This window comes from Haliotis asinina, chromosome 11 (assembly GCF_037392515.1).
Source record: "Haliotis asinina isolate JCU_RB_2024 chromosome 11, JCU_Hal_asi_v2, whole genome shotgun sequence".
NCBI classification, from domain to species: Eukaryota; Metazoa; Mollusca; class Gastropoda; order Lepetellida; family Haliotidae; genus Haliotis; species Haliotis asinina.
The window spans coordinates 53,039,701-53,066,597 of NC_090290.1; the positions used below are offsets into that span (position 1 = coordinate 53,039,701).

A 26,897-nucleotide genomic window follows, 5' to 3' on the forward strand; every position below is an offset into this window, starting at 1 on the left:
ATCGAGTCTGGACCAGACAATCCAATGATCAACGTCATGAGCATTGATCTACGCAACTGATACGATGAGAGTCAGCGAGGCTGATCTCCGGATCCCGTTAGTCGCCACTCGCGACAAGAATGGTTTACTAAAGACCAATTCTAAGCCGGATCTTCTCTTGTGTTAGGACACGTTAGGATGAATGGTAACCGACCGGGAAATAAATAGTTCAGTGATCTAATGTTTTGGGAAGGCTCAATGAACATACTGGAGAAAGGAGTGAGTGAGTTTTACGCCGCAATTGCCAATACTCCGATATCACGGAGGCGACACCAGACATTGGCATCACGCACTGAACGCGTGTTTTCATTGGGAAAGTAATGAACATATAGTAGAATAGATGTAAATAGGAAAGGATAAAGTAAAATCAAGATGATTAGTAAATTAGTAAATGGTTAGTAAATTTATAACACAGCCGATTGAACGTATTACAGAAGTTGTGAAATGGTGAAATTAACCCATTGGGAAAGGTGTGAAATAGCTGAATGAACTTATACGGGATGGTATGAAATACCTTTTGGAGAAATGTCAGCAATAATTGAATGACACTTATCGAACGTAAACAGTAACTGAAAAGACACACGATGAAAGGACAGTACTAGATTATTCTCCTATATCAATGGTTAAAGAACCTACAGTTAAGGTTAAGCAATAGTTGAATATCAATATAATACATTAACTGGAACATACAAGGCATTAAAACAGAGATGTATGTTTCAGGATCAACCAGCATCCACACAAGATGACGGTACCTGGACTGACGCTCCTGTTGATGTTGCTGGCCATCCCAAGTACTCTAGGTGACGGCAGAGTGTGCATGAAAACAGGCGCTTGCACGTGCGAGACGTTAGATGGGAAAATAGACCTCAGTGCACTTGACAGTCAAACTGATAAACCTAGGTAAAAGTGTTTTTTTAATAAATATTTTTAAAAAATCGTTTTCACTCACGTCATTGAAAGACATCACGTGTTGACGTAACATTTGAATCTTAGGTAAATCTGGACACTTGCATCGACAAATGGGTAAAACCTGAATGTTTACGGTTACCGACTGTGTGTTGGTACGTAATGTAATGTGTCTTTTCAAGTTTATGCTACTAAGATGTTGATGCTGGCGATGCCAACGTTTATTCCAGGTTCTTCAACATGTCGGCGAGTGACGACCCCTTCTACTACTCCTGGAACCCATGCTCGGACTTCTCTCTTCCCAACACCAGCTTCGTGTGTTCAAGCGTCGCGGTGAGTGAGTGAGTTTAGTTTTACGCCGCTTTTGGCAATATTCCAGCAATATCACGGCGGAGAACACAAGAAAATGGGCTTCACACATTGTACGCATGTGGGGAATCGAACCCGGGTCTTCGGCGTGACGAGCAAACGCTTTAACCACTAGGCTACCCCACCGCCCCTGTCGCGGTGAGGCATATCCAGAAACTCATAGTTGTGCGAAAACAGTCATACCTTTCTTTTAAACCGCGGGCACAGATAGCCTGTAATAATTAGTCTTGTCAGAGTTACGTCCCTTGGGCTTGTCAAGATCTGGGTTGTATTGCAAAGTTCGCTCTGATTATGATCCGTGGTTTGTGAACAGCATAGTCGTTTCCATGATGCTGCAATATTGTTAAAAGCGGCGTAAAACCATACTCACACATTCCAAAGTGATGAAAGCCTGCTTTCAATTCACAGAGCAACGGTATAATTGCCATAGTATTAACGCGGGGTTACGTCTGGCCGATGGCTACAATGTGTAACACTAGGTTACTGTACGTCATAGTGCAGAGGGTCCACTGAACCCCAACTACAACAGTGTAACACAGATTTACGTAGCGCTGAGACAGCTTTGCGCATGTGCGTCCTCGCGTCATGTAACTTATGCTGTCGACCACTGGTAAGGTGGTCAGGTTCGCTGACAGGGTCGACACATGTCATTGTATCCCATCTGCATGTACTGATGTTCCGTTGATCCCTGGATTGTCTAGTCCAGACTCGAATATTTTTAGACCGCCGCCGTATAACGAGAATATTACCGAGTGCGGCGTAAAACTAAACTCGATCACGCATTATAGTGAACACTGTTCAAGACGTCCTGTCGCAAGACAGATCAGACCCCAATGAACATAAGGTTCAGAGGAGATGTCAAACATTACACAGCTCTTTTCAGTGATTAATTCAAAAGAGTCATGTGTTATGAAATACCAACTGTGTTACACGAGGTGTAAGGGATGGTTCTGTTGTGGAAGTTTCAAACTGAGCGACGCCGTACATCACACTGAAGATGCATGTATACTAGCTACATAAGGAAACTATGCACTCCGAAAATATTGAATACAGACACGCTGCGTCTTTATACATGATGAATACAAGTGTGAACACAGCAACTGTTGGAGACAGTCAAGTGCTCAGACACGTGCCTGGTGATGTGACGTTACTGATGGTGGCCTATGGACTTGCATTGTGTTACTGCAAGTGCAACTCGTGCAGATGCACATAGTATGTGAACTCAGACATTGCTGTCACTGTCTAAAGCGTGGACACTGGTCATTCAGACGTTCACAAATTCACATGAGAAGTCACATGCACATCATGCCAAGATCTGCTCAACGTCATGAATCCACTGGAATGGTTCGAGCAGGAATGAGTCAGCAAAAGGTGACAGCACATTTCCAATGCCTTCGCAACACGATATCTGCATTGGTCGGGCGTTATCGAAACACTAATGGCGTCGCCGACCTCCAGCGTCCTGAACGTCCCGACACAAACTCCAGATAGCAGACCACGTCCTAGACCATAGCAGGACTGCGTCGTATCCACGGCAAAACTGTCAGGAATCGTCAGTTACGTCAGTTTGGGATTCGACCACGACGACCTGCCATACTGACCCATATTGACGCAACGTCATACAGACAACCGCACACTATGGTTATACCCTTTCTTGACTCTGCGACTTCGTCGTGTGAAACCTTATTCGATTTTGAACTTCTGACGTCATAGTTACGGGCATTGTTCATGTATTTTTTTATATATTTTGTTGTGGCCCGATATGTCAGCTTACATAGTGTATACATCATTTCGTCTTTGCTGTGTTGTGTTCCAATCCCGAGTGCATTTGTTTCTGTGTGCACAGTTTCTCTATGTGGCTAGTTTATAACGATGAGTGATATACGTTTCAGATTTGTCAGGGATACTTCACAAGCGCGACAGGTCCTGTTTACTTCAATCTGGGGTCACAGACTGAGGTCCAGTTTGAGTACGATGTCACGGACACGCTCAGCATGCAGTATGTTCACCAATACTTGAATGTAACAAGGTGAGTGTCTGTGCAGGATCGGATACAGCCTTTGGAGAAAGAGTTGGTGTCATGTGTGTGCGCGCGTGCGTGCGCACTTCATTTTCACTCATTTTCAATCTTTGAATCATTAAATAAACTTTCAGGACAAAAGGAGACCCTCACTCCAACTCTCTGGGTCCGCCAATGCTGATAAATCGGCATAACTGTGTACCAGTGATTTGTTAAGTTGATTCTCTGGAACACAATCATCCGGTTTAACAAGGCCTTAATTGACCGACTGCTGGTCCATTGGGTAGACTATATAAACTGATGAAGTTTACTTTAAACAAACAAGTAAATCAAATAAAGTTAGAGCAAGTCTATTATATGTACAGGGAAACCCCCTCTCCTTCCCGCAAAAGTGCGCACCCGTCCTTTCTCAAAAAGCTGTATCAGTCCCCGGTGTCTCCTGCAGAACTGTTCCGTTATGTTGCTGTGGCTACATGCTGCCACGTATCTCTCCCTGCAGACTGGCGGTCATCCGACTGGTGTGTGAAGAGACCATGGAGGGAGAACTGATTATACAAGGGCAACCTAAGTCAACGCTGCCGCTCTACGTGAGTGTCACAGGGATAGCACGTGCCACGAGCGCCGTTCTCGGTCATCAAGTGTAGAATATGTACATTTCATTGCGTGAAGATACGAGTTAGAAGTGGTCCTAGCAACCCATGCTTGTCGTAAGAGGCAACTAACGGATCGGGTGATCAGACTCGTTGACGTGGATGACACGTGTAGTCGTAACCCTGTTGCGTAGATCGATGTTAATGGCGTTGATCACGGAACTGACACGTGTCATCGTATCCCAATAGATCGTTGTTCGTGATATTTCAATTGTCTGGTCCAGATTCTATTATTTACAGATTGCCATAAGTGTGGCGTTAAACAACAACAACAAACAAACAAACAAACAAAACAAATCAAACAAAAAACCCCACAAAACAAACAACAAAATATAAAAAACAAAAACCAAAAACAAACAAAAAGAAATAAACCCCAAAACAAAGCAAACAAACAAAATAAAAAAAACCCAAACCTCCCAAAAAACCCCAGAAAATCCCAAACATTATGAGGAAATATCCCGACTCATTATAACCACCACAGTAGCCTAAAGTGAAACCAACGGGCATTCAGACACATAACTTGAGCGTTCGGGATTCGAACTCATGATCACAATATTACGTCCGTAAGGGGCGAAGCTTGTCCACATAGCTACACTTTTCATTTTTTTGTGTAAAGCTGAAATGTTTTACATATGAGCAAAAACATGTTTTACTCACAATGAGGTTCCTTACAATTCGTACAGAACTTCGAACTGCGGAGCAAGTACGCATGCGTGGTTCCCTTCCCAACAACATCGCCACCGGTTACTGTTTCCAAGGAGACGCGTGGTCCTCCCACAACAACGCCCTCTCCCCAAATACGGGATCTCAACGCCATCGTCGTGCTTCTGACGGGCTTATTGTAAGATTATACACCTGCCTTATCTACTGAATCACTGGGATGTACTTGCTAACATTTTAGTTCAGAAAAGAAGCAAGTTTGACTAAAGTCCCAATGCAATACTCAAACATAAATTTACTCTCTAAAATCCATAGATGACCGATGAATTGCGATCGAGAAACAAATAAACGTAACATACTCAATGAAACGCTCATCATACTGAAAACACCAGGTCAACTCTGTGAGTTTTTGCAGAATTTATGCCCTAAAAGGGTTTGATTAACAAGCTATCATTAAAATATATACACAGTTCACTATTTGTCACGAGGGAGGAGTGCAGAGAAACGGACAGCCAGGTGTGCGAGGAAGACGATGAAGGCGGTCACAGCACAGGTTAATGGATCAATAGCTTTGTCGTTCGTTTCTCGAACCCCTGATTGTCCATTTCTCTGCATTCCTCCCAGAGGTAATCTGATGTTTTGATTATGACCAGCGTTTCATTTAGCATCTTGTAACCAGGTAGACACATGAGGACCGGCAAGTAGCCAAGTAGCCTTATGTGACCAGCCAAGTAGCCTTATGTGACCAGCCAAGTAGCCTTATGTGAACAGCAAAGTAGCCTTATGTGACCAGCCAAGTAGCCATACGGTTAAAATATTCGCCGAAGGTCCGGTTGGGATTTCTCTCTTGAGTACTGTGTGTGAAGCCCATTTATGGTTTCACCCGCCTTGATATTACTGGAATATTGCTTAAAGCGGCGTAAAATATACTCACTCGCACCTGTTCTGTGGCCACCTAAAGGTAATAGCCATATGACTTTTTCCACCAGGTACCTTTTTGTCTGCAGGGTGAACAATTTCGGACACTCTCATTTGCCTACGGCGAGGCCACGTGTTTCACATATGTTTCCTTGTGGGGCAGGACTGAAGTCCCTGAAACCTGCTACAGTCACAGCTACGGTCAACCAAACACACTTATAGTCACTTCACTGTATAACTACTCATTCATCCACCAGTTTGACATGGTACAATTCCACCAGTTTTATCGTAACACCAATGGGCTTCGCACACTGTGCATATTAGGGGAATCAAACCCAGGTCTACGGTTCAATGAACGAGCGCTTTCACCACTCATGTTCCCAATGTCTCATCTTCAATAATGAAATGATATATACTGAACAGCAAAAGAACCGCAAGTCTCCCTTATTGTCACTTTATCCTGAACGTTCCATAATCATGAACGTTTTCTTTTATCAGATTTCATTTTTGGAAACTTGCGTTTCTTTTGCTGTTCAGTATATGTCAAGTGGGTTGGCGCGTCTGGGTGTAATAGTAATTAGTGCAAATTTAGACCCGTGAAGGTCCCGGGGTAGACTAGGCCTTCAGCAACCCATGCTTGCCATAAAAGGCGACTATGCTTGTCGTAAGGGGGGACTAACGGGATCGGGTGGTCAGACATGCTGGTGTGGCTGACACATTTCATCGGTTCCCAATTGCGCAGATCGATGCTCATGCTGCTGATCACTGGATTGTCTGTTCCAGACGCGATTATTTACAGACCGCTGGAATATTGCTGAGTGTGGCGTAAAACTGAACTCACTCACTCACTCTATTGCGTACTGTCATTGTAATTGTTATAACCATGGGTATCTGCCTCATCTTAGTGTACTGCCATTGTAGTAGGAATATTGTCGAGTGCGGCGTAAAACTAAACTCACCCACTGGTGCAACAGAGAGGATAAAACAGGAAGTAATAACTCTCTCAGCACGCGGTTTCCTGTAAAATGTGGGCATGACATACTTCAAACATACGCCTCTTTGTTTCAGTGTGGGTGTTTGTGTGGTGGCGTTCCTTCAGCTGAGTCTCATCGCTGTCCTCCTGTGCAAGCTGCCCAACACAGCAAGCTTCCAGCAGAACGCACCTGCCAGCACCAATTACAAGACGAAGTATTGACGGAAATCATTCCGATGATTGGTTAATATGCGACCAGACATGGAATGTCGAGAAAATAATTTGTAATTTTTTTTATCACATCAATCTTACGGGATGGGCGTGAAAAAAATTACACTTAAGGGACAAGCCGGATGTTGCGGAATTTAATCTGGACTTAACTAGGGGTTAAACTGGTCTGTCCCCACAAGCCGTGTGGTTTGTGTGAAGAACATTATCCTCATTAGGACGCATTACAAAGTAATGAGTTGATTTCATGACATTTGATCACCTAACCAAGTATACTATTCATTATCTTTACGACATGCCCACCAGCAGTCGGTTTCTTGTCAAGGATGGGCGGGGCTTGAATTCCATTATTACAGTGCCCTTGGGTCATAGATTCCCATTGTCAACAGTGCTTTTGGATCATGATAAAACTGTTAGTCTGTGAAGTGACCGACTCAGCTATTTTTATGAACTGTCATCAACCTTCCGGCGGTTGTGGAAGTATGAACGCTTCCACCCTCGATTACCCGGTGTATCATTCGCCTTCTACTTCATGAGTGAGTGAGTGAGTGAGTTTACTTTTACGACGCATTTAGCAACATTCAGGCAATATCACGGCGGGGGCACCAGAAAGGGTCCTCAAAAATAGTACCCATGTGTGGAATCGAACCCGGGTCTTCAGCGTGACCAGCGGATGCTATAAGCACTTGGCTACCACAATCACTACCACCACCCCAACTGCCCTTCTACATCTTGAGCTCAGTCCAAACAGTGGCTGGGTTCTTCACAAACTGAGGTGGGTAATTCGTGTTGTCAGACCTTCACATCGAAGACCCTAAGTGAGACGTTCTTCTTTGCGCTAAGGCTAGCTTTACTCAACCTGATAAGACCTTTCCGTCAAATACTGAGACATCGCATTAACATACGCTTAGGTGTGGGATATACCAGTGAGTGAGTGAGTTTAGTTGTACGCCGCACTCAGCAATATTCCAGCTATAAATAATCGAGTCTGGACCAGACAATCCAGTGATCAACAACATGAGCATCGATCTGCGCAATTGGGAACCGATGACATGTGTCAGCCAAGTCAGCGAGTCTGACCACTCGATCCCGTTAGTCGCCTCTTACGACAAGCATAGTCACCGTTTGTGGCAAGCATGGGTTGCTGAAGGCCAAGTCTACTCCGGGACCTTCACGGATCGTGGGATATACCACCCTACTTTGGTGTGAATATGGTTTTAGTAATATTACGGCAGTATCACTCAGTGGGACATCAGTAAAGATTTCACGCTTTGTACAAATCAGTTAAGCAATGTCGAGTTCACCAGTCCTCGTATAGGTGACCCTGTTTGGCAGCTTCACTTTCGAGTGTTTCTAGGACTTCAGTCCTGCCCCACAACCAAGCACATGTGATATAAGTAGTCTCCCCTGGGGCAAGCAAGTTTGTTCCACACTGCCTCTGTTCACCCAGCAGAAAAGGGGTACCCAGTGGGATGAGTCCTTGAACTGTAACCTTTTAACGCTTGTGTTACCTGGGTAATAATATGCCTGCTTTGACTGTTAGCGCTTACGTTTTGTGCAATATAAATGCACATATTATTAATCTTATTGTCATACGATCTACCACTTACATTCTACAACTACACACACACAACAGTTTCACTGAATATAATCTGATTTTATTACAAAAAAATCTTGTATATCACACTTGCTACCCCGAATACTGCCAGACATACCTCACACATTATACTAATATAGAACCAGCAATAGACATGCAAACATACGTGATTTAGGCCAACAGTCTGTTTTAGGGTCTGGACAATCTTCAAGAACTTCTTGCACTGCCATCAGGATCCTGCGGCAAGATAGCGCCATCTCTTTCACTATTAGTCCATACAGTTACGATTATCATTATATTATTATCATAATACTTATCTGCTCCAAGGGAAAAGAGAAAACAACATATGGGCACACGTAACTTTGAGAACTAATTGGCTACATAACACGGTGTGTGTTAATGATAGCAGACTTGTAGGGAATCAAACCAGAACATGACAGTTCAGTCTGCCTGCTGGGTCACCCACTCTATCAAATGACTAGCTGCTAGTGGTTACCTTGTGGGAAATCAAAACAATCTACAACAGATGACCCTGCCCACTTGTCTTGCGATGTCATTTCAATACTGGCCCTCTTCTTGGTGGTCAAACTAATCTACAACAGATGACCCTGCCCACTAGGCTACTGAAGCCACTTGAGCACTGGTCCTCTCATTCCTAATCAGACTGGCAGCTGTTTCACAAAACTCTTGTAAGCCTCAGAACTTTCCTTGTAGCGTTTCTACCACTTATAGGGCCCGTTACAACGTTAAAGTGGAAATGATGTCTTTATGCCCTCTGGCATGAAACCCTGACTGCCTGCCTCCCTGAATCCTGCCACTTGTCAATGCATTCAGATCACATTGCTAATGCATGTAAATGCATGGGAAACTACATGAAATACTGGCTGTATTTCAATGTACATGAAAGCATTATGAATGCAATTTGAATGCATTATATACATATTAGAAAATGTTTGATACATGATTTGATGTGCTATGACTCCACCATCTTTACAACTACAGACATATGTAGATCCAGAGTCCCCTTGCAGCAATTCATGTGACAATGTAGTGCATCAGTTTCCATCAGAACACTTGTGACATGCTAATGCCCTTCGTTGCAAATATATGAACAAAAATGGAAAACTCACAAAATGGCAGATTCTTTAGGGTGTCTATGCATTCTTGAACTTACTACTGGAAAGAATGAAGTCTCTGTATTCTAATAATTATCTGACTGTAACAGCTGAATTTGGGGTGATTTAATGGATTACTGTTTTATCAATGACGTAAAATATCTTGAGTCCTTAATGCAAGCTGTTGCTGGGGTACATGAACTGTTGCCAGGGGACAACGCTCTCCTGTTTCTTCAGTTCACAAGCTGGTCCACTGTGTCTCCACAACATTACTGTTAGTATCATTATCTCCAGTGTCTATTAGAGTTCAATGATCAGTCTTCTCAGAAACTGTGCAACACAATTCTCACATTGTCACACAACAGCGCCTCCTGGAATTCCGTTAGAAGCCCATCCCTCCCATCCCTCCCATACCACCCATTCCGCCCATGCCTCCCATCCCGCCAGCCGGTGCGGCTGGCTCCTCCTTGGGGATTTCCGTGACAACCGCCTCGGCTGTGGTGAGAAGGGAGGCAACTCCTGCTGCGTCAACGATTGCTGTCCTCACAACCTGTAACAAACAGTCTCTCTGTAACCTATGTTATATTTACACTTTCTAAGAAAACTGCAGATTTCAGTACTTTTGTTGGGTAGAATCCTGTCACTTTATTCATCCAAGGAAGTTTTGTTTGTTTCCTGCATAATGCCACTCTCAACAATATTCCAACTCTTTCCTTTCATTAAGAGCTGTTTAACAAAAAGACCTTATCAGCTGGCTTGTTCAGCAAGCACGACATCTTGACATAATGAGAATCCCTTCTACTAATCCTCTTACACCCAGCAAATACATACGTTTTATAGAAATGATAACACTTAGGCATTTTTGAGAACAGAAATTAATGAAGAAAACAAAACATTATAAAACTATATCAATTACCTTTGTTGGGTCAATAATTCCCTTCTCGATGAGATTCCCAAACTCTCCATTGAGTGCATCATACCCGAAGTCACCCTTTTCATTGAGAACCTTCTCCACTACAACGTGGGCCTCGACTCCGGCATTTAACGCAATGGTGAGACAAGGCATCCTCAGGGCCTTGCGTACAATTTCAATACCTGCCAACAACACAAAAACAGGGTGGTGAGTGGGTTCAGTAGCAATATTCCAGCAGTATCACAATGGCTGACACCAGAAATGGGCTTCACATACCATACGCATGTGGGGAATTGAACCCAGGTCTTCAGCATGATGAACAGTTTAACCACTAGGCTACCCCACCTCCCCAACTAGACACTGAGGCAGTTTGAACTATCTGTGATAACTGCCATCTAAATATAATAATTTTGAAAAAGAAAAAAAGAAACTAATTTTTATACTTAACTATAAATGAAACCTTTCCATAACTAACTGAAACATGTGACAATGTTGAAATAATCAGCCCTAAAATGCATACTGAAAGTTCAAAATCTAAACTTAAAATTTTAATTCCAGGAATGTTATTTCTTACACAATTTGCACATTTCACTTTATTCTATAAAAGTATATTAACAGATTAAAGATTCAAACACCTACCTGTGAAGTAACTTGATTTTAACACCTACCTGTGAAGTAACTGGATTCTAATACCTACCTGTGAAGTAACTTGATTTTAACACCTACCTGTTTTCTGGTCATTATTGTCTGCTTTGATCTCATCCAGAACAGGCATACATCTGAGCAAAGCGGTGCCGCCTCCTGCGACAATGCCCTCCTCCACGGCAGCACGGGTAGCATTGAGAGCATCATTGATACGATCCTTCTTCTCGTTCACCTCCACTTCACTTGTCCCACCAACCTGGGCAGAAACCATGAAATCAGGCATTACAGTCTGAGGGGCGAGTGAGTAAACTGAATTTAAACCAGATTTGGACATTATAGCAGTTACCCTATGTCATGTAAATTTAGAGAAAAAGAGCCCTATCAGATACATAAACCCTAGTCGACATGTGAACCCTATCTGACATGTGAACCCCTATCCGACATGTGAAGCTTATCTGACACATGCACATGTGAACCACTGACACATAAAACCTTATCTGACATGTGAGCTGCTATCTGAAATGTGAACCATTATCTTTGCTTGTCATAACCCATCTGACACATGAACCTTTATCTGACACAAAAACGTTGATGTGACATGTGAACCCCTAACCGACATGTGAACCCCTAGGGCATATTAACCTGTATCTGACAGTTGAATTTGTATCAGACATGTGAACCTGTATGAGACATGCGAACCTGTCTGTATCTGACACTTGAACCTGTATCAGACATTTGAACCTGTCTGTATCGGACATGTGAACCTGTATCTGATGCATCCAATACATGGACCAAGATCCAAGTCCGAAACCTGTGCCTAGCCTAGTCAGTGAAGAGACAGCGTGTTGATGGTGTCTCCATGTAATCTGACTTGACCAGAGTTGATCTGGCACTACTGTGCACCTGGAGAGTTACAGAACTGTCCAGGGTAGATAAGTGCATTGCTGTTTGTTACTGGCACTACATCCTGGAATAAGACCACCCTTTAGACATCAATAGCCCCCATGTACCAACCTTTAAGACAGCCACTCCATTGGACAGCTTGGCAAGTCGTTCATTCAGTTTCTCCTTCTCATATTCTGATGTGCTCAGCTCGATCTCATCCTTGATTTGGGCCACCCGCTTCTCGATGTCAGCCTTGTCTCCCTTACCCTTGATAAACAAACAAAATCTCCCTTCTAGGACAGGAAAGACTAATAAAAATATGCGGTGGGGAGATGGGGTGGTTACTTGATACAAAACACTCATTAAGTATGGAGTGAGTGAGTTAAAATCTAAATATTTTAGATATTCAAATACTTACCTTACCATAGGACATATGCATATTACCTCAAGCTGAGCGAGTGAGTTTAGTTTTACACCACACTTTGCAATATTCCACCTATATGCCTGCAGTCTGTAAATAGTTAAGTCTGGACCAGATAATCCAGTGATAAATAGCATGAGCACCTATCTGCTCAAATGTGAACAAATGCCGTGTCAACCAGGTCAGCGAGCATGATCACACAATCCCATTACTTGCCTCTTACGACATGCATGGATTACTGACTGCCAATATTCTAACCCAGACCTTCTTGGGACAAAAAGTATGGATGAGAGCAAAACTCAACGTAATTCAGAAGGCGTAATAAATAAAGCTGAGAGGTCTACTCTGACCAAAGGTCACACATATCATGTTTTCAATCCCAAAACTTTGTCCCCAACCTCAGTTTTCAGACCATGTGCATGATTGTTTACCTTCATCAGCAGTGTGTCATCCTTGGTAATGGTGACCTCGCCGATGTTGCCGAAGTCCTGCATCTGGATATCCTCCAGTTTGACCAGGTTGGCCTCATCTCCGAACACCTGAAACATCGACCTGTGTCAGTCCTTCCCGTACACTTATACAGGTCTAAGCTACAGCACAACTTGCTAACAAGTGGCCTAAACACTCAGTGATATCATGCAACGTTCGATGCCATTTTACTACAATGGCACGCTACAAAGATGGTCAAACAGTCTCGAGTCTCTTTTAGTGAAACCCGTGAAGGTCCCGGGGTAGAATAGGCCTTCAGCAACCCATGCTTGCCATAAAAGGCGACTCAGCTTGTCGTAAGAGGCGACTAACGGGATCGGGTGGTCAGGCTCGCTGACTTGGTTGACGCATGTCATCGGTTCCCAATTGCGCAGATCGATGCTCATGTTGTTGATCACTGGATTGTCTGGTCCAGACTCGATTATTTACAGACCGCCGCCATATAGCTGTAATATTGCTGAGTGCGGCGTAAAACTCAACTCACTCACTCACTCTTTTAGTGAAAATGATTTGCCTTCATTTCTGAAACGCTTTTTTCTCGAAAGCTCTTCCTTTGTGAAATAAAATCTCACAATAAAAACATGCATGATACGTAAGACCAAACTCTAGGATGGAGTCCGGAAATGACGGCTCATAAATATTCACAACTACTGCTGACTGAATGTCATTAGTCATATTACTTCACTCACAAAAATACAGACATTGGCTGGTATGAAATACTTTGCTCACTTCAACTGAAACTTTTGAAGACTCAATATGGATCAAAGTTCACTTGAATCAGTGCCCATATCAAGACCCTCAGATCTTTATGCCAAGGAATGTTGTAAAGGATCTCATGTTTAAAGGTCATATGCAACCAAAAAATCAAACATAATTAAAACACAATGATCACTTATTCATGACATCTTAAATACATTGCTGCTTGTTAAAAAACAAATAAACAAAATTACAAGCTAAAATCGCGATTCAAAAGTGCAATATTTTGTACTGGGGCTTACTTCCCTCGAAACAAAGTCCTCGGGAGACTGAACCCAGTCACAGCGGGTGGCTGTGCACTAAAGGGTAACAACAACTTCCGATTGGCTGGTTCATTTGCTGATACGCTGGGGGCTCATTGTGTTTACAGAAAGATGATCTGTTTGATGGGCCTTTTATAAATATGGCTAGTCACAAGAAAGTAAGATTCTTTATGGATAACAACTTCTTTTATTGTACTCGATGCATCGTTTCAGTATGGATTTATATACCGTTGTCAAACAAAATCATTTACACTAGAATAAGTTGTTATCCCTAGAGAATGTATATAGAGATGTTGGGTTTTGTAAATACACATTCTCTGAATTTGAGTTCGATCAAATCAAAAATCATCTCCGCAGAGATGGTGAACTACTGCGTGGCTAGAAACTGTCATTTGTCCAAGTACAAAGCAGGACTTGAAAGAGTTTGCACCAGTTTCCATCAAATCCAGTCATCCGAAAAAATGGCTGTAGTTTGTTTGCAACCCACAGACATAAAAACTTGTCATGTGTACAAGAATCACACCTGCCTAATTACATAATGTGGCCGAGACTGGACTCGGGTGCACGAGTCATAAAGCCTGACAGATGTTAAGTTGAAATTGCATGTGGTCAATGATTGAAGCTGTTTATTGTATATTGTTTTTAGCAGACAGGCAGGCAGACACATAGGTGTCAATAAACCAGACATTGAGCTTTCTCTGTGACAGAGGCTGCTTACTACCGGTACAATCAACAAGCTTGTTTATGTAACGAGTAGATTATTTACGTGTTTGTGTACACAACCAAGACTAGACTACTGCTCGCGACCTCATACTCTGAGCATGCATACTGTGTCAAGCTCCGCAAACCTATTCACTGCGCATGCATTGTGGGCGCAGTGCAGCACAGCTGTTGAAACCAGTTTTCCCCCCAGCGTTGGAGGGAATTTAGTGAATCGTTTGAACTCCGATTTCGCGGGCTTTGTTTTTTCAACGTGTATTTTTTCAACTTTATAGACTGAATTGGAACTTTTCATGATTTGTTTCGGTAAGTAAAGGTATCAGAATCTGCAAAGTTGTGTTTTACGTTGCACGTGACCTTTGATGTTTTTTTTCCTACCTTCAGTTCTTTGTGAAGTATGGAATAATATGGTCTGAACAGACCTCTTGTAGTGAAAGTAACAATATACCCGGTCTGGTGAAAGTAGGGACACCTGGAGTCCATCTTGTATCACCTGACTGGAGTTGATCTGGCACTACTGTGCACCTGCACGGTTACAGAACGGAGCAGGGTAGAAGAGTGCGTTTTCCCTGAACAGCACGGGTTTGATTCAGTCTGATGCTATAACCACAAGGCTACCCAACTGCCCCACCTAGGTATTCTGTGCATTTTCCAGAACATGACTGAAGAAGTGCTTACCACTGCACCGGTTGCGATGGCCATGTCGTTGAGGGTGTTTTTCCTGTTGTCCCCGAAGCCAGGGGCCTTCACGGCACACACCTGGAGGCCTACCTTGATCCTGGAATAAACTTGTCAATGTCTGAACAGTGGAACACTTTGCAACAGATTTAGACATACCTATCTGCCTTTAGGCTTCACCCTAACACACGTATAATGCTAGTGTTCTGGTTGAGTTGCAAAATACCTAATCAAACTGCCAGCTCCCTCTGTATTCAGCATGCATTAGTGAGTGGATAGTGCGCTGCATCAATAATAGAATATTTAGGTTGAGGGCATAAAGTTTCTTTAGAGAAAACTAAGTCCAACTAAAAACTGCTCATTTTGTGCACTGGATAGAAGCCATCATGACAAGAAATGATTATACAGACATGTTACAAGAATTCCTGTTTGTTCCAATGATACTACACCTGATTTTTCATCTCTAATAAAAAGTATTATAGAGTTACTTCCCTTCCCTTCCCTTAGAGTACACGTTCTGAACTGCATTCGAAAACAGCTGTAAACACCAGTAAGCTACACTAATAAACCAACATTATACCGCCTCTTTTTTTCAAGAAATAAAATAATGGCAATATTACCTTCAAGTTCTCTCACAAACACATGTTCTTCCTGAACTCCCAATGTGCTGGTATTAACCGATTTCAAAACGTTCTGGGTTATAAATCATATGGTTCTTAAAAGAACCAATACTTTAGCATTACCATGTTTATAATGCTACAGTGGTTATCAGAAAATTAATAGGTAGCAAAGATGCCCTTGGGATTGTGTTGATGTAGTGAGTAATTTCCAGCCCTGTAACTCATCCTGAGAGAAGGTGGATTATCTTCACCCACCTGTTGAGCACTAGTGTACTGATGGCCTCGCCATCAATGTCTTCAGCGATGATGAGGAGAGGTTTACGGGCCTGGTTGGCCAGTTCCAAGGCTGGGATAATTGACTGGACACTGGAGATTTTCTTCTCACACAGCAACACAAGGGCGTCCTGGAATTCACACTTGGCACCTGGAGTCAACAAACACCTAAATGAACACTGTGCTAAACACACTCCAGACATCAACAGAGCGAGGTTGAGTGAGGTTAGTTTTACACTGCACTCAGCAACATGGCCACCTATATGGCGATGGTCTATAAATAATCGAGTCTGGACCGGACAATCCAATGATCAACAACATGGGCAATGATCTGCAAGATTGAGAAGCGATCACATGTGTGAACCAAGTCGGCCAGCCTGACCACACGATCCCGTCAGTCCTATTATTAATAGAAGACTTATTTCAACACTTAAGGATTCATCGCCCACTGCAAAGTGGCCTCACCTTTAGCAGTGTTCATGAAGTAGGGGGAGATATAGCCACGGTCGAACTTCATCCCTTCGATTGTCTCCAGCTCGTCCTTCAAGGTCTTGCCATCCTGCAACAAGTACACACGACAGTCAAGTTACAATCTCAAACTCTAGCAGTTTCCTCCAGTAACTCTCTGGACCTCCTCTTTGGTCAACCAACTAAGACAGAATGAGCGAGTTGGGTTCCTCAACATTATTAAAGTTAGAACATAATGGGGACATTTTACAATAGAAAAATTGTAACTGACTAACCAACAGTATCCTCACTTTCATTTGCTGATAGAAGCCATGGTTTCTGAACCATGAGGATCCACAAAAAAATATGATTACCCCACAAGGCTACAGCAGTAACCTAGCTTCTGACAAGTGTTGTCTGCATGATGCTGTAGGATATAGATTGGAGACTGAGTACGAGCTAGCATCCTCTAGCTAGTATTGAACGGACCTCGGACACATTTCAATCCTTACCTTGACTGTGATGACACCATCCCGACCCACTTTCTTCATGGCGCTGGAGATGAGATCCCCTATCTCCTGATCCCCATTGGCAGATATTGTGGCCACCTGGAGATTACACATTCACAGGGGTTAAAATTTTAGGTTTTGGTGGCCAGTGGCTTTAAGAAAGCAACTTGTCCTGACTAATTTTCCACTTGCCTTGATTTTCATGGCATAATCATGATGATGAAATTATGAAAAAAGTAAATCAACATGGTATTTGATGTTTATGTTTGCTAGACTATTTATCAAAGAGTGATAAATAGCAAAGAAAGAAAACCCTTTTCATTATCATTGTAACTTGAAATCCAAGTTTATTTGCAAGTAGACCCTGGACAAGTAAGATACCATTATCTGATTCTGTCCTGGGCGTCAGGTGATGGGATTTTTGAACTCCTGAATTCAGCATTTGTTGATACAAGTTCTTTAAATCGTCTTATTTCTGTTAACCAAGCTGATGAATTTTGGTTAGTTTCAAAGGCAAAATAAATGGAACCTAGTGCCTTGAATCAGTGATAGAAACTGGCGCCTGAAACTAGCCACTCCCCTTAAAATGAGCCTGTAACCCTGGTAAAACGTAAAGCTGACTTAACTGCAAATAAAAGAAATTACACAACTCTGTCGTTATCTATATTTAGAGTCAAACAGAAATCCAAATTAAAAATTTACTGTTCAGTGCACTGATGACTGACGTACATGTGTATACATTCAACAATGAATGAGACAGAGAAAGAATTACTAATGAACGTTGCATTACAACAAAACCAAGCACTTTTCTTTCAGTTAGAGTGATGGTCTCACACACAAAATTTGTGGATTGTCGTGAAGACAGTAAGATATGATGTCTGGTGTTGTGTTGCATTGACAAGCCCTCGAGGCCAGTGATCTTCAGTAACTGATTCCTACACTGCCTGACAAAAGTACATATACTGTAACGCGATGGATCGGAAGCTGCTGTGCTGGGCTGACATGCCAGTACCTGAGCTATTTCTTCTGGTGTAGTCACAGGCTTGGACATCTTCTTCAAGGTCTCCACTACAGTGCTCACAGCGTTCATCACACCTGAAACCAGACATGACTCATCTTGTACACCACCACTAAAACAGGTCTGACTCACAGCCTGTACAACACCAATAGAACAAGTCCGACTCACATCCTGTACACCACCACTAAAACAGGTCTGACTCACATCCTGTACACCACCACTAGAACAGGTTTGACTCACATCCTGTACACCACCAATAGAACAGGTCAGACTCACATCCTGTACACCACCACTAGAACAGATCTGACTCACATCTTGTACACCACCACTAGAACAGGTCAGACTCACATCTTGTACACCACCACTAGAACAGGGGAGACTCCCACCTTTCACACAACCATTAGAACAGGTCAGTCTCATATCTTGCACACCACCACTAGAACAGGTCAGACTCATATCTTGTACACCACCACTAGAACAGGGGAGACTCCCACCTTTCACACAACCATTAGAACAGGTCAGTCTCATATCTTGCACACCACCACTAGAACAGGTCAGACTCACACCCTGTACACCACTACTAGAACAGGTCAGAGTCCCACTTTTTACACAAACATTAGAGCAGGTTAGACTCACATCTTGTACACCACCAATATAACAGTTCAGACTCACACCTTGTGCATCACCATAAGAACAGATCAGGCTCACATCTTGTATGCCACCATTAAAGCAGGTCAGACACACATCTTGTACACCACCAAAAGAACAGGTCAGACTCACATCTTGTACGCCACCATTAGAACAGATCATACTCACACCCTGAACACCATCACTAGAACAGGTGAGCCCCACACCTTGTACACCAAAATGAGAATATTATTACTTAAAAGTAACACTCAAAATAGCAACGTTTCCTCCAGTCCTCATATTCAACACTTCAGAAGTATTTTTACATGACATTCGAAGCAATCATAGAAATAGAGAGAGCTTTACAAAAAGAAGTGAACATTTCACAGGACAACAGCTGAACTTTTTACGCTGGGTGAAATCACATTTATGAATACCCTGTACACACCTCGCCTAATCTCGACAGGGTTAGCTCCCTTGCTGATTCTCTCAAACCCTTCCTTAGCAATTGCACGTGCAAGAACGGTGGCAGTAGTGGTTCCGTCTCCAGCTTCCTCATTGGTGTTGTTTGCTACATCCTGTACAAGCTTGGCACCGATGTTCTGGTACCTGTCCTTCAGCTCAATACCCTTAGCCACGGTCACACCGTCCTTTGTAATCTTAGGACTGCCCCAACTCTGTTCCAGAATAACATTCCTTCCCTGAAGTTCAAACAAGTAACAGGATTAATTAACAGACCAGGGATTTATTTGGGCACACTCAAAGTGTTATTCATCTTAGGTTCAAGATGTCACTCAACATCCGCTTTAAGTAGAACTCTTCCGTTCTGGTGTTCACTCCAGGCTGGGTTCTGAGTATTCATGTCAGGAAGAACTGACTTTAGTTCACACGAACAGACCATAAATACTGATTCATAAATATGATTTTGATTCTTTGTATCATACACAGTAACAGTTTTCGAAATACTGTGTGAATAGTCTAATCTTAGGTTATAAAATTGTCTGAGTGAACGAATGATCAGCCCAAAGATCAGAAATCTCTCATCAGTATCAAATCTGCCAAAATAAGTTTCTTACTGATCTTCTCAACCTGTGAATAACCAAATCCTATGACTGAAAGCATTGTCACAAACCACATAGCAGAACTGCATGAAGCCAAACAATGTGAGAGTCACGCACAGAGGACCCTATTCCACTCCCTAATTGACTAACTTTACAAGCATGGTCCTATTCTGGTCCAATAACCAGCTGATAACATAATAGGAACACAACAATACATACCTTGGGTCCCATAGTAACAGCAACGGCATCTGCAAGGATATCAACTCCCTGCAGCATCAGAGCTCGGGAATCGGCACCGAATTTGATGTCTTTGGCATAATTTCTGACAAAAGCTTGTGGGACTCTTCTTGCCAGGCATGGTCGAAGTAAACTTGGAAGTCTGTACATTTTGGGTAAAACTTACTGAAACAAAAAGATTGTTAAAATTTAAACATGAAACATTGCAGCATATCATACCAGTTTTATTGAAATCTTGCCTATACATAATAGTGTTGTTGCTCTTTCAGAAATGCTGTTAAAGCTTAGATGCAACAAAAAAATAAACATCATTAAAACACAATCATCATATAAATTCATGACATGTAATATACATTGCTGATAAATATAACAAAAATTAACAATATCATAAGCATACAATTGCAAATAAAAAATTCAATATACTTTAGGTTTACTATGCTCAAAACTAAACACGTGGGATGCCGTAAGCCCAGTCAGTACGGGTAGGTCTGCACTTATGTGTAACAAAGACAAAGACTGGCTAGTTCATTTGCCAATACCCACAGGGCTCAGGGTTTATGGTGCATAGCCGGATAGGTGTTAAGCTCAAATTGCATGTGGTCCGTGATTGAAGTTGTGCATTGCATACTGTCACTAGCAGACATACAGGTGCTTATCACAATCAACATGGTTTTGTTGATGTAATGAGTAGATTATTTATTTACAAGATTAAACTACTCCTGCTCATGACTTACAATCCGGCATCTTGCAGGCTGCGCAAACCTGTTCTCTGTGCATGAGCAGCACAACATAGCTGCTGAAACCACTTTTCACCTCAACGAATTTTAAATCATCTGAACTCTGATTTTGTTGGGTTTTTTTCATGGAGTTATTTTTCATAAGTTGAATTTGCATTTTTTATAATCTGTTACTGCAATTCCATACTAGAAGGTATCAGAATATGCAGAAGTCATGTTTATACTACAATGTCCAATGAAAACAAATTAGAATTGAAACGATAAATAATTGTGTCAATTGATGTTAAATTGCAAATTATACACCTGCACTGACAAAAGTCATTCTCTCGTCTGTTCATGTGAAGAGATGCTATATCATTTTCTTTTACCACAAAAAAATAAAAATGAGTTTGATAAAAGTGTAATCTATACATTAGCCAACTTTCTTCTACAGATTCACTTCTTGGGAGTCCTTGAAATCTGATTTATCTATCACCATGTATGGTAAGTGTTGCATCATTGTAAGAGACCTCACAATGGCCAGGGTTTTTTGTTTTCCTGTATCACATCCCAGGCAACACATCGACAACTTTCCATAAAAACTGAACAGAATCTCTCCCACATATATCGAAGATAATGCTGTCTTGCGAGAAACTCACAGGCATCTAGTAGATATCTTGTAATATCTCTACTCAATGTAATATCTTAAAATGTAAATATAAACTCAACATACCATAATTCAAGAGTACATTTTGATTATTGAGCATTCTGGATCATTAACACAAGTATAACCCTTACTAGTTCAAGTGGAGTTTACATTAATTTATTTTTTAGTACAGGCTGATTGAAGCATAAGGAGTAATGTCTGTTCACCATGTTCGTCAACTTGACAACAGTGGAAGATCGTTCACAACACTAACACAGATTACTCGTGCATTTAGTGATTGGCAGCATATGAATACTGAGTCATTACAAATATGAGGTTACACAACAACATAATTCATGGGTTTATTATTTCAGTTCAAGGCTGTATGTCCGTTTCTCCCATATTTTGTTACACAGGCTATTCTAAAAACTGAAAATACTGACCCACACTTTCATCACAAATTGCTCTTATATATTGGGTTTTCATAGGCATTTGTTTGAACATAATTCACTTAACCTTTGTTAAGAAGGTTTACAAAAGAAAATGATTCTGCAGTACACACTGCAACTGCACAGGTTTTACAAAAACTGATCGTGAGATGTACATTTCAAGTCAGCATGAAAAAGTACTAACCAAAACAAAACAAACTACTTCATTTTGCTTGTAGTTCATTCTAAACCGAAGATAAACTCCTCTGCCATTATGATGGTATTACTGAAAGCATGAGGTAACTATCACCAATCATCAAAATTTTGGTGTAATCATAAAGACCTAAAAGGCATAAGAAATCACCCGAATTTCCTGGAGGTATGATCCTTTGGACCGTGTTGATTTTAATTTGGGAATTAAAGATAAATTTCTCCAATACATACACTTACATATTTTTTCTCAGTAAGCGCTCCTCCAATTCCCCCCATCCAGAATAATATTTGTTAATTGCTATATATTAGAATGTTTAACAAAACCTAACACAACAATTACTAGAGGAATCACTAAAATAACTAAAAGCCCTCAAAATAAGTACAATATACATAGGGTTGAATGTACAGGGTACCGGATTGTTCACGCTCACTCCTGCCATTACCAGTACCGTTATCCTGCTCTTAGAAAACACCTTAGCATGTCCGACTTAAAATGCAACCTAAGCCAGACTAAGGGAGATAAGTGGAATTGTGGTAAATGCCATGAGGCATGCAGTCCTACTTCCAGAACGTTCCTCTCCTTTTCATTCCTTTAGAGACAAATTAATTCTACATACTGGATGGCATTAATTAAATCTGAATGAAAGTAATCTTAAATATAATTTATGCATCACACATTCAACAATACTAACATGCTTGCTCGTTTATTTACATGGAGTGTTATCATGTAATCATAAGCCATGTGCGGTGCCCGGCGCACGTGGGTTGCACTGATTTTAATGTTCTAAATTACATTTCGTTCAAGAGCCATGTAAGGCAAATGCTCGCTTTCGAAAATAACTACTACATGCATTCTAGGTAAAGATAACGCATTGTAACCTTACCGTTACCTGTATATACCGTTACGATCTTCTATTCGGACTCTGAACTCGCGAAGCCTTCCTCTCGCCGACGGGTTAACTTAACAAGGTCATAAGGGACCATTTCGCAACATGGATCATTCGTAATTTCAAAATACATATATGACTGTACTTCAGAAACATTTTCTCAATTTTCTTATATTGGTTGCTATTGATTTTGAATATTTCGTATTCAAAATGATTTAAGATGCACGTACACATATGGTAGTTTCATAAAAGTGTTTGCAAAGGACATGGAAATAGTCGCTCCCTTAGGAAAAGGTCACGGAACATGAGCAGACAACCACGTGGTTTGCATCCAGAATTTTCTACTATCTGATGCAAGTACCGAAAATGGTAAGTAACTGTGGGGCTTTTAAACGTTATACTTGTTTCATTTACACAGCAGATTGATTTCTCTGTCGGTTGTATGCGTTGTGCATTAAAATTTGTATTGCGAATCAGGCACATTAGTGCTATTTTGAAAGTACGGGCCTGAAACTAGATCAGAACAAACTACAAGTTTCGTGCAAGGCCCTCCTAGGGTAGTTTGTGTTGAAATGCAAAGGCGCCCAAATCGATATCACCCCCGTTAATTCGAGAAATTTTATAATAGTTTCCTACTCAATTACATTCTTAACTGAGCGTGACCAGGTTTCGGTGAAAAGGAGATCTTGAATGTTAATTGTAATGACTGTTACGTAACTGATTCTGTTATTTTAGGTCACTCAGCAACTTATCATGAACATCGGTTACTCACATTAGGGATCTCGAATGTCGTTTATGTTATAGACATTGTGAAAATGCTAACATTGTTGATTTATTGTAAACGGGTGATTTTTTTTTATTAAATCATTTCCATAATGGCCAGGTTATTTTGTATTAGGAAGGGTAAATTGAGACAGCACATACATATACATCTATTACATATAGGTAGGTGAGTACAATCATTGACACGCCCACATATTTGAAAGCAGCAGGGTAACAGAAAATGAAGTACCCAGTAAACATTTATAATACCCCCTCCAAACTAGTGGGTACAGTACCCTGGTTCTTATCTGGACCTCTGGATTGCAGATCCTGTAAATCAATTAAAAAACACATGCAGCAGTAGATCAGGTATTCAGTTTAAATAGTTATTAATATGGTACTTACCAAAGTTGCATGAAAGACAAGCAAATAACATTGACTTCTTTACAGGACTGAAATAATATCTCCTCAAAGTAAACATTTTTACATGCAGCCAACCTGTCTATACATTCTACACATTAAGTGTTTAATATGTAAACACATTACAGTGTGTCTTGACATGTCTGATGTACAATACTGTACAAAACATTAAGACTGCTGAATCTGAAAGGGTAGACCACTTAGTGTGATGCAAAGAAATTGATCTAATAAAGGATTAAAGTAATTAAGTCAACACTGGTCCCTAGAGAGCAATTCTCACCCAGCATGGCTAGCTGATGTCAACTGTTATTGTCTGCCTTTGTTTTTATAGGGTGGATTATGGTCCTTATGTTTGTATAGTGTGCTCATGCTGTATAGTTAAGCCCTAATCCGTTGTTAAAACAAAGAGACTTTATTTTCAGACTTAAAAGGCTTGTTGATTGTTAAAGAAAAACACTTTTCTTCCATTTAGATATACTCAATTGTTAGGTCTGTCAGTGTCAAGTTTAGGGATAATTAGATCATTTAGATGCTTCTGAAGTAAAAGATGTCTTAATCCAATAAAATAAGTGAATACAATTGGTTGCCTCAGGGAATCATTGCACTGAGGGTATAAAACCCAGTATACCTCAGTGGAAGGTCAAATCCCCTCAGTTGTATGCAAGTGCATAGCAGTGATCTGCCTACCAGGATATATTCTCAAGCACATCTATCAGCAGTGAGGACATTACCAAGGTTGCTCCATACATTTTATTGTGTGACTTTCTAGTGTTTGACACATTTCTCCAACATGCCATCTGCCTTTAGTCCAGTTGACCCTGAAGACCGTCGTCATGACCTGCAGCAAGGTGGGCTCGGTCAAGGCCTCAGCCAGGTCAATATTGGAGGTAATGGTGCTTTTTCTGCACCTGCGCCACGTCTATCACACCAGATTCAGACAACAGATTTCCAGCCACCCTATTTTCCGCCGCCGTACAACCCAGTCCCACAGCAGCAACCACCTCAGCAGTCTATTGACTACCACAGCCTCACCAACATGGACCCCTATGCTCACTTCAACTCCTACAATCAGATGCAGCAACACCATTACAATCCTGTGCATCAAATCGATCGGAACACCATCAGGCATCCCGAGGAAAGCCATCTCCAGTACAACATGACTTCTGTACTCCCAAGCAACACCTTTGACACAAGGAGGGATGAGTACAACTCCATCATGCATGGTGGGCACATTCAGATGAATCTGGAACATGATGCACGCATGATGAATATCCCAACAATGGACGAACATGCCATTATGAAGGAAGAATCAGAGTCTAATTATCTCCTCGAGTCTGATTCTGATTCGGAAAAAGGAATTGTACGTCACAAGAATGAGAATCAGGAACTGATTGTGTCTAATGTTGTTGTCCCCACGGATATTTTTTGCTCTGTACCGAGTCGCTTGTCATTGCTGAGTGCTACTGCTAAATACAAGGTCAGTGTTGCTGAAGTCCAGAGAAGATTATCTCCCCCTGAATGTCTCAATGCTTCACTACTAGGGGGCATTCTACGACGTGCCAAGTCTAAAAATGGAGGAAAATCTTTAAGGGATAGTTTGGATAAGATAGGTCTCAGTCTTCCAGCAGGGAAAAGGAAAACTGCCAATGTGACACTTTTTACATCACTTGTGGAAGGGGAGACAATCCAGCTTGCCAAAGACTACAGTTACATATGTGAAACTGAATTTCCCTCCAAACAATGTGCTGAATACAATCTTCAGCGATACTCAGACCACAATGACCATAATCGCAGGAACCGTGTCATCGCAACCAAACAGCTGATAAAGGAGCTATGTGATCTGCTGTCAAAGGACCGATCTCCTCTTGGAGTAACCCGTCCCCAGCCAATCCTTGATCCCATCATACAGAAACCACTGACTCAGTTTAGTCTAATAACACATGGCTTTGGGGCACCATCCATGGTGGCATCATTGACAGCAGTGCAGAGTTATCTCACAGAAATGGTTAAACTTATTGACAAAAATGCCCCACCCACTCATCATGATTAGATGAACTTTCTGGAAACAGATTTCCAACATACACTGTATAAACTGAAATTTGTATATGTGGCTTCATGTGAACTTCGAAAGAAGCTAAATATCACTTGTTTTGTATGATCAACTTGTACAGCTTCTGTTGTATTATGATCTGTTTTCACAATTGTACATACACATCTATTTATGGAATAAATTTGGTTCTTTTTTACTCCTTGTTGATGGTAATTTTTGTCATTGTCAAGTGTTATCAGGTGTTAACAGTTAATGTGTTCACTTGTCATGCCAGAGGCGTTTATGGAGTCTCGGCTGATGATTTCCGGGTTTGAATCCACAGCTGGGTACATTGTGTGACATCCATTTCTTTAGCCCGTGCAGTGATATTGCTGGAATACTGAAACAAACAACTCACTCTTGTCACAACCAAATCTGGAAAGAGACATCTGTAATGCTCTTTGTACTAATTACCAGTGTATCACAGCCATTTGCTGTATGTATTGCATTGATATGCACCTGGTTGTTAAAGCATATTGAGGTTGTCTTTTATCCATATAATAAATTCAGTTTATCCCCTCCTTGTAACCTGAATACCATTTGGTTGACGTCTAAGCTTGTTGTAAGAGGCGACTAACAGGATCGGGTGGATAAGCTCGCTGACTTGGTTGACACATGTCATCGGTTCCCAATTGCGCATGCTCATGCTGTTGGTCTCTGGATTGTCTGGTCCAGACTTGATCATTTATAGACCGCTGC

At 41.5% G+C, this 26,897-nt stretch overlaps 3 protein-coding genes and 1 pseudogene across 4 annotated transcripts in view; 3 read left to right on the forward strand and 1 right to left on the reverse strand.

Annotated features, from left to right (window-relative positions):
- Positions 1-765: 765 nt before the first annotated feature.
- Positions 766-7,193, forward strand: LOC137256539 (uncharacterized). The gene is made up of 6 exons (XM_067794395.1): positions 766-939; positions 1,176-1,278; positions 3,207-3,343; positions 3,834-3,921; positions 4,668-4,825; positions 6,631-7,193. The coding sequence occupies exons 1-6, from the start codon at positions 782-784 to the stop codon at positions 6,755-6,757; spliced, it is 771 nt and encodes a 256-aa protein (XP_067650496.1). The 5' UTR covers positions 766-781; the 3' UTR covers positions 6,758-7,193.
- A 1,206-nt stretch (positions 7,194-8,399) lies between these two features.
- Positions 8,400-23,051, reverse strand: LOC137255187 (heat shock protein 60A-like). 2 transcript variants are annotated; one of them, XM_067792597.1, is made up of 13 exons: positions 22,931-23,051; positions 20,020-20,202; positions 19,188-19,440; positions 18,107-18,189; positions 17,098-17,193; positions 16,604-16,697; positions 16,121-16,289; positions 15,246-15,345; positions 12,771-12,878; positions 12,048-12,185; positions 11,115-11,289; positions 10,392-10,570; positions 8,400-10,025 (listed from the first exon to the last, which is right to left on the reverse strand). In XM_067792597.1, exons 2-13 carry the CDS (start codon positions 20,185-20,187, stop codon positions 9,858-9,860), a joined length of 1,731 nt encoding a protein of 576 aa, XP_067648698.1. In that variant the 5' UTR covers positions 20,188-20,202; positions 22,931-23,051; the 3' UTR covers positions 8,400-9,857. The 2 variants fall into 2 exon arrangements, with proteins under 2 accessions (XP_067648698.1, XP_067648697.1); XM_067792596.1 differs by having other exon boundaries at positions 22,925-23,014.
- A 170-nt stretch (positions 23,052-23,221) lies between these two features.
- Positions 23,222-26,897, forward strand: part of LOC137255190 (10 kDa heat shock protein, mitochondrial-like) — a 98,578-nt gene continuing 94,902 nt past the window's right edge. Inside the window, exon 1 of the mRNA XM_067792600.1 lies at positions 23,222-23,296. Within this exon, the coding sequence (XP_067648701.1) occupies positions 23,279-23,296 (18 nt within the window). The 5' untranslated portion in view covers positions 23,222-23,278. The remainder of the gene's footprint in view (positions 23,297-26,897) is intronic.
- Positions 24,889-26,160, forward strand: LOC137255189 (transcription factor AP-2-alpha pseudogene; annotated as a pseudogene).

Excerpts from the sequence above, each read along its gene's own strand:
- LOC137255187 (XM_067792597.1), bottom strand. The coding sequence starts at position 20,187 with ATGTACAGACTTCCAAGTTTACTTCGACCATGCCTGGCAAGAAGAGTC. Across the intron at positions 17,194-18,106 it reads CACCAGAAGAAATAGCTCAG|GTGGCCACAATATCTGCCAA; the intron begins GTACTGGCATGT and ends TGTAATCTCCAG. Across the intron at positions 11,290-12,047 it reads ATGGAGTGGCTGTCTTAAAG|GTTGGTGGGACAAGTGAAGT; the intron begins GTTGGTACATGG and ends GTTTCTGCCCAG.
- LOC137256539 (XM_067794395.1), top strand. The coding sequence starts at position 782 with ATGACGGTACCTGGACTGACGCTCCTGTTGATGTTGCTGGCCATCCCA. Across the intron at positions 1,279-3,206 it reads TCGTGTGTTCAAGCGTCGCG|ATTTGTCAGGGATACTTCAC; the intron begins GTGAGTGAGTGA and ends TATACGTTTCAG. Across the intron at positions 3,922-4,667 it reads AGTCAACGCTGCCGCTCTAC|AACTTCGAACTGCGGAGCAA; the intron begins GTGAGTGTCACA and ends CAATTCGTACAG.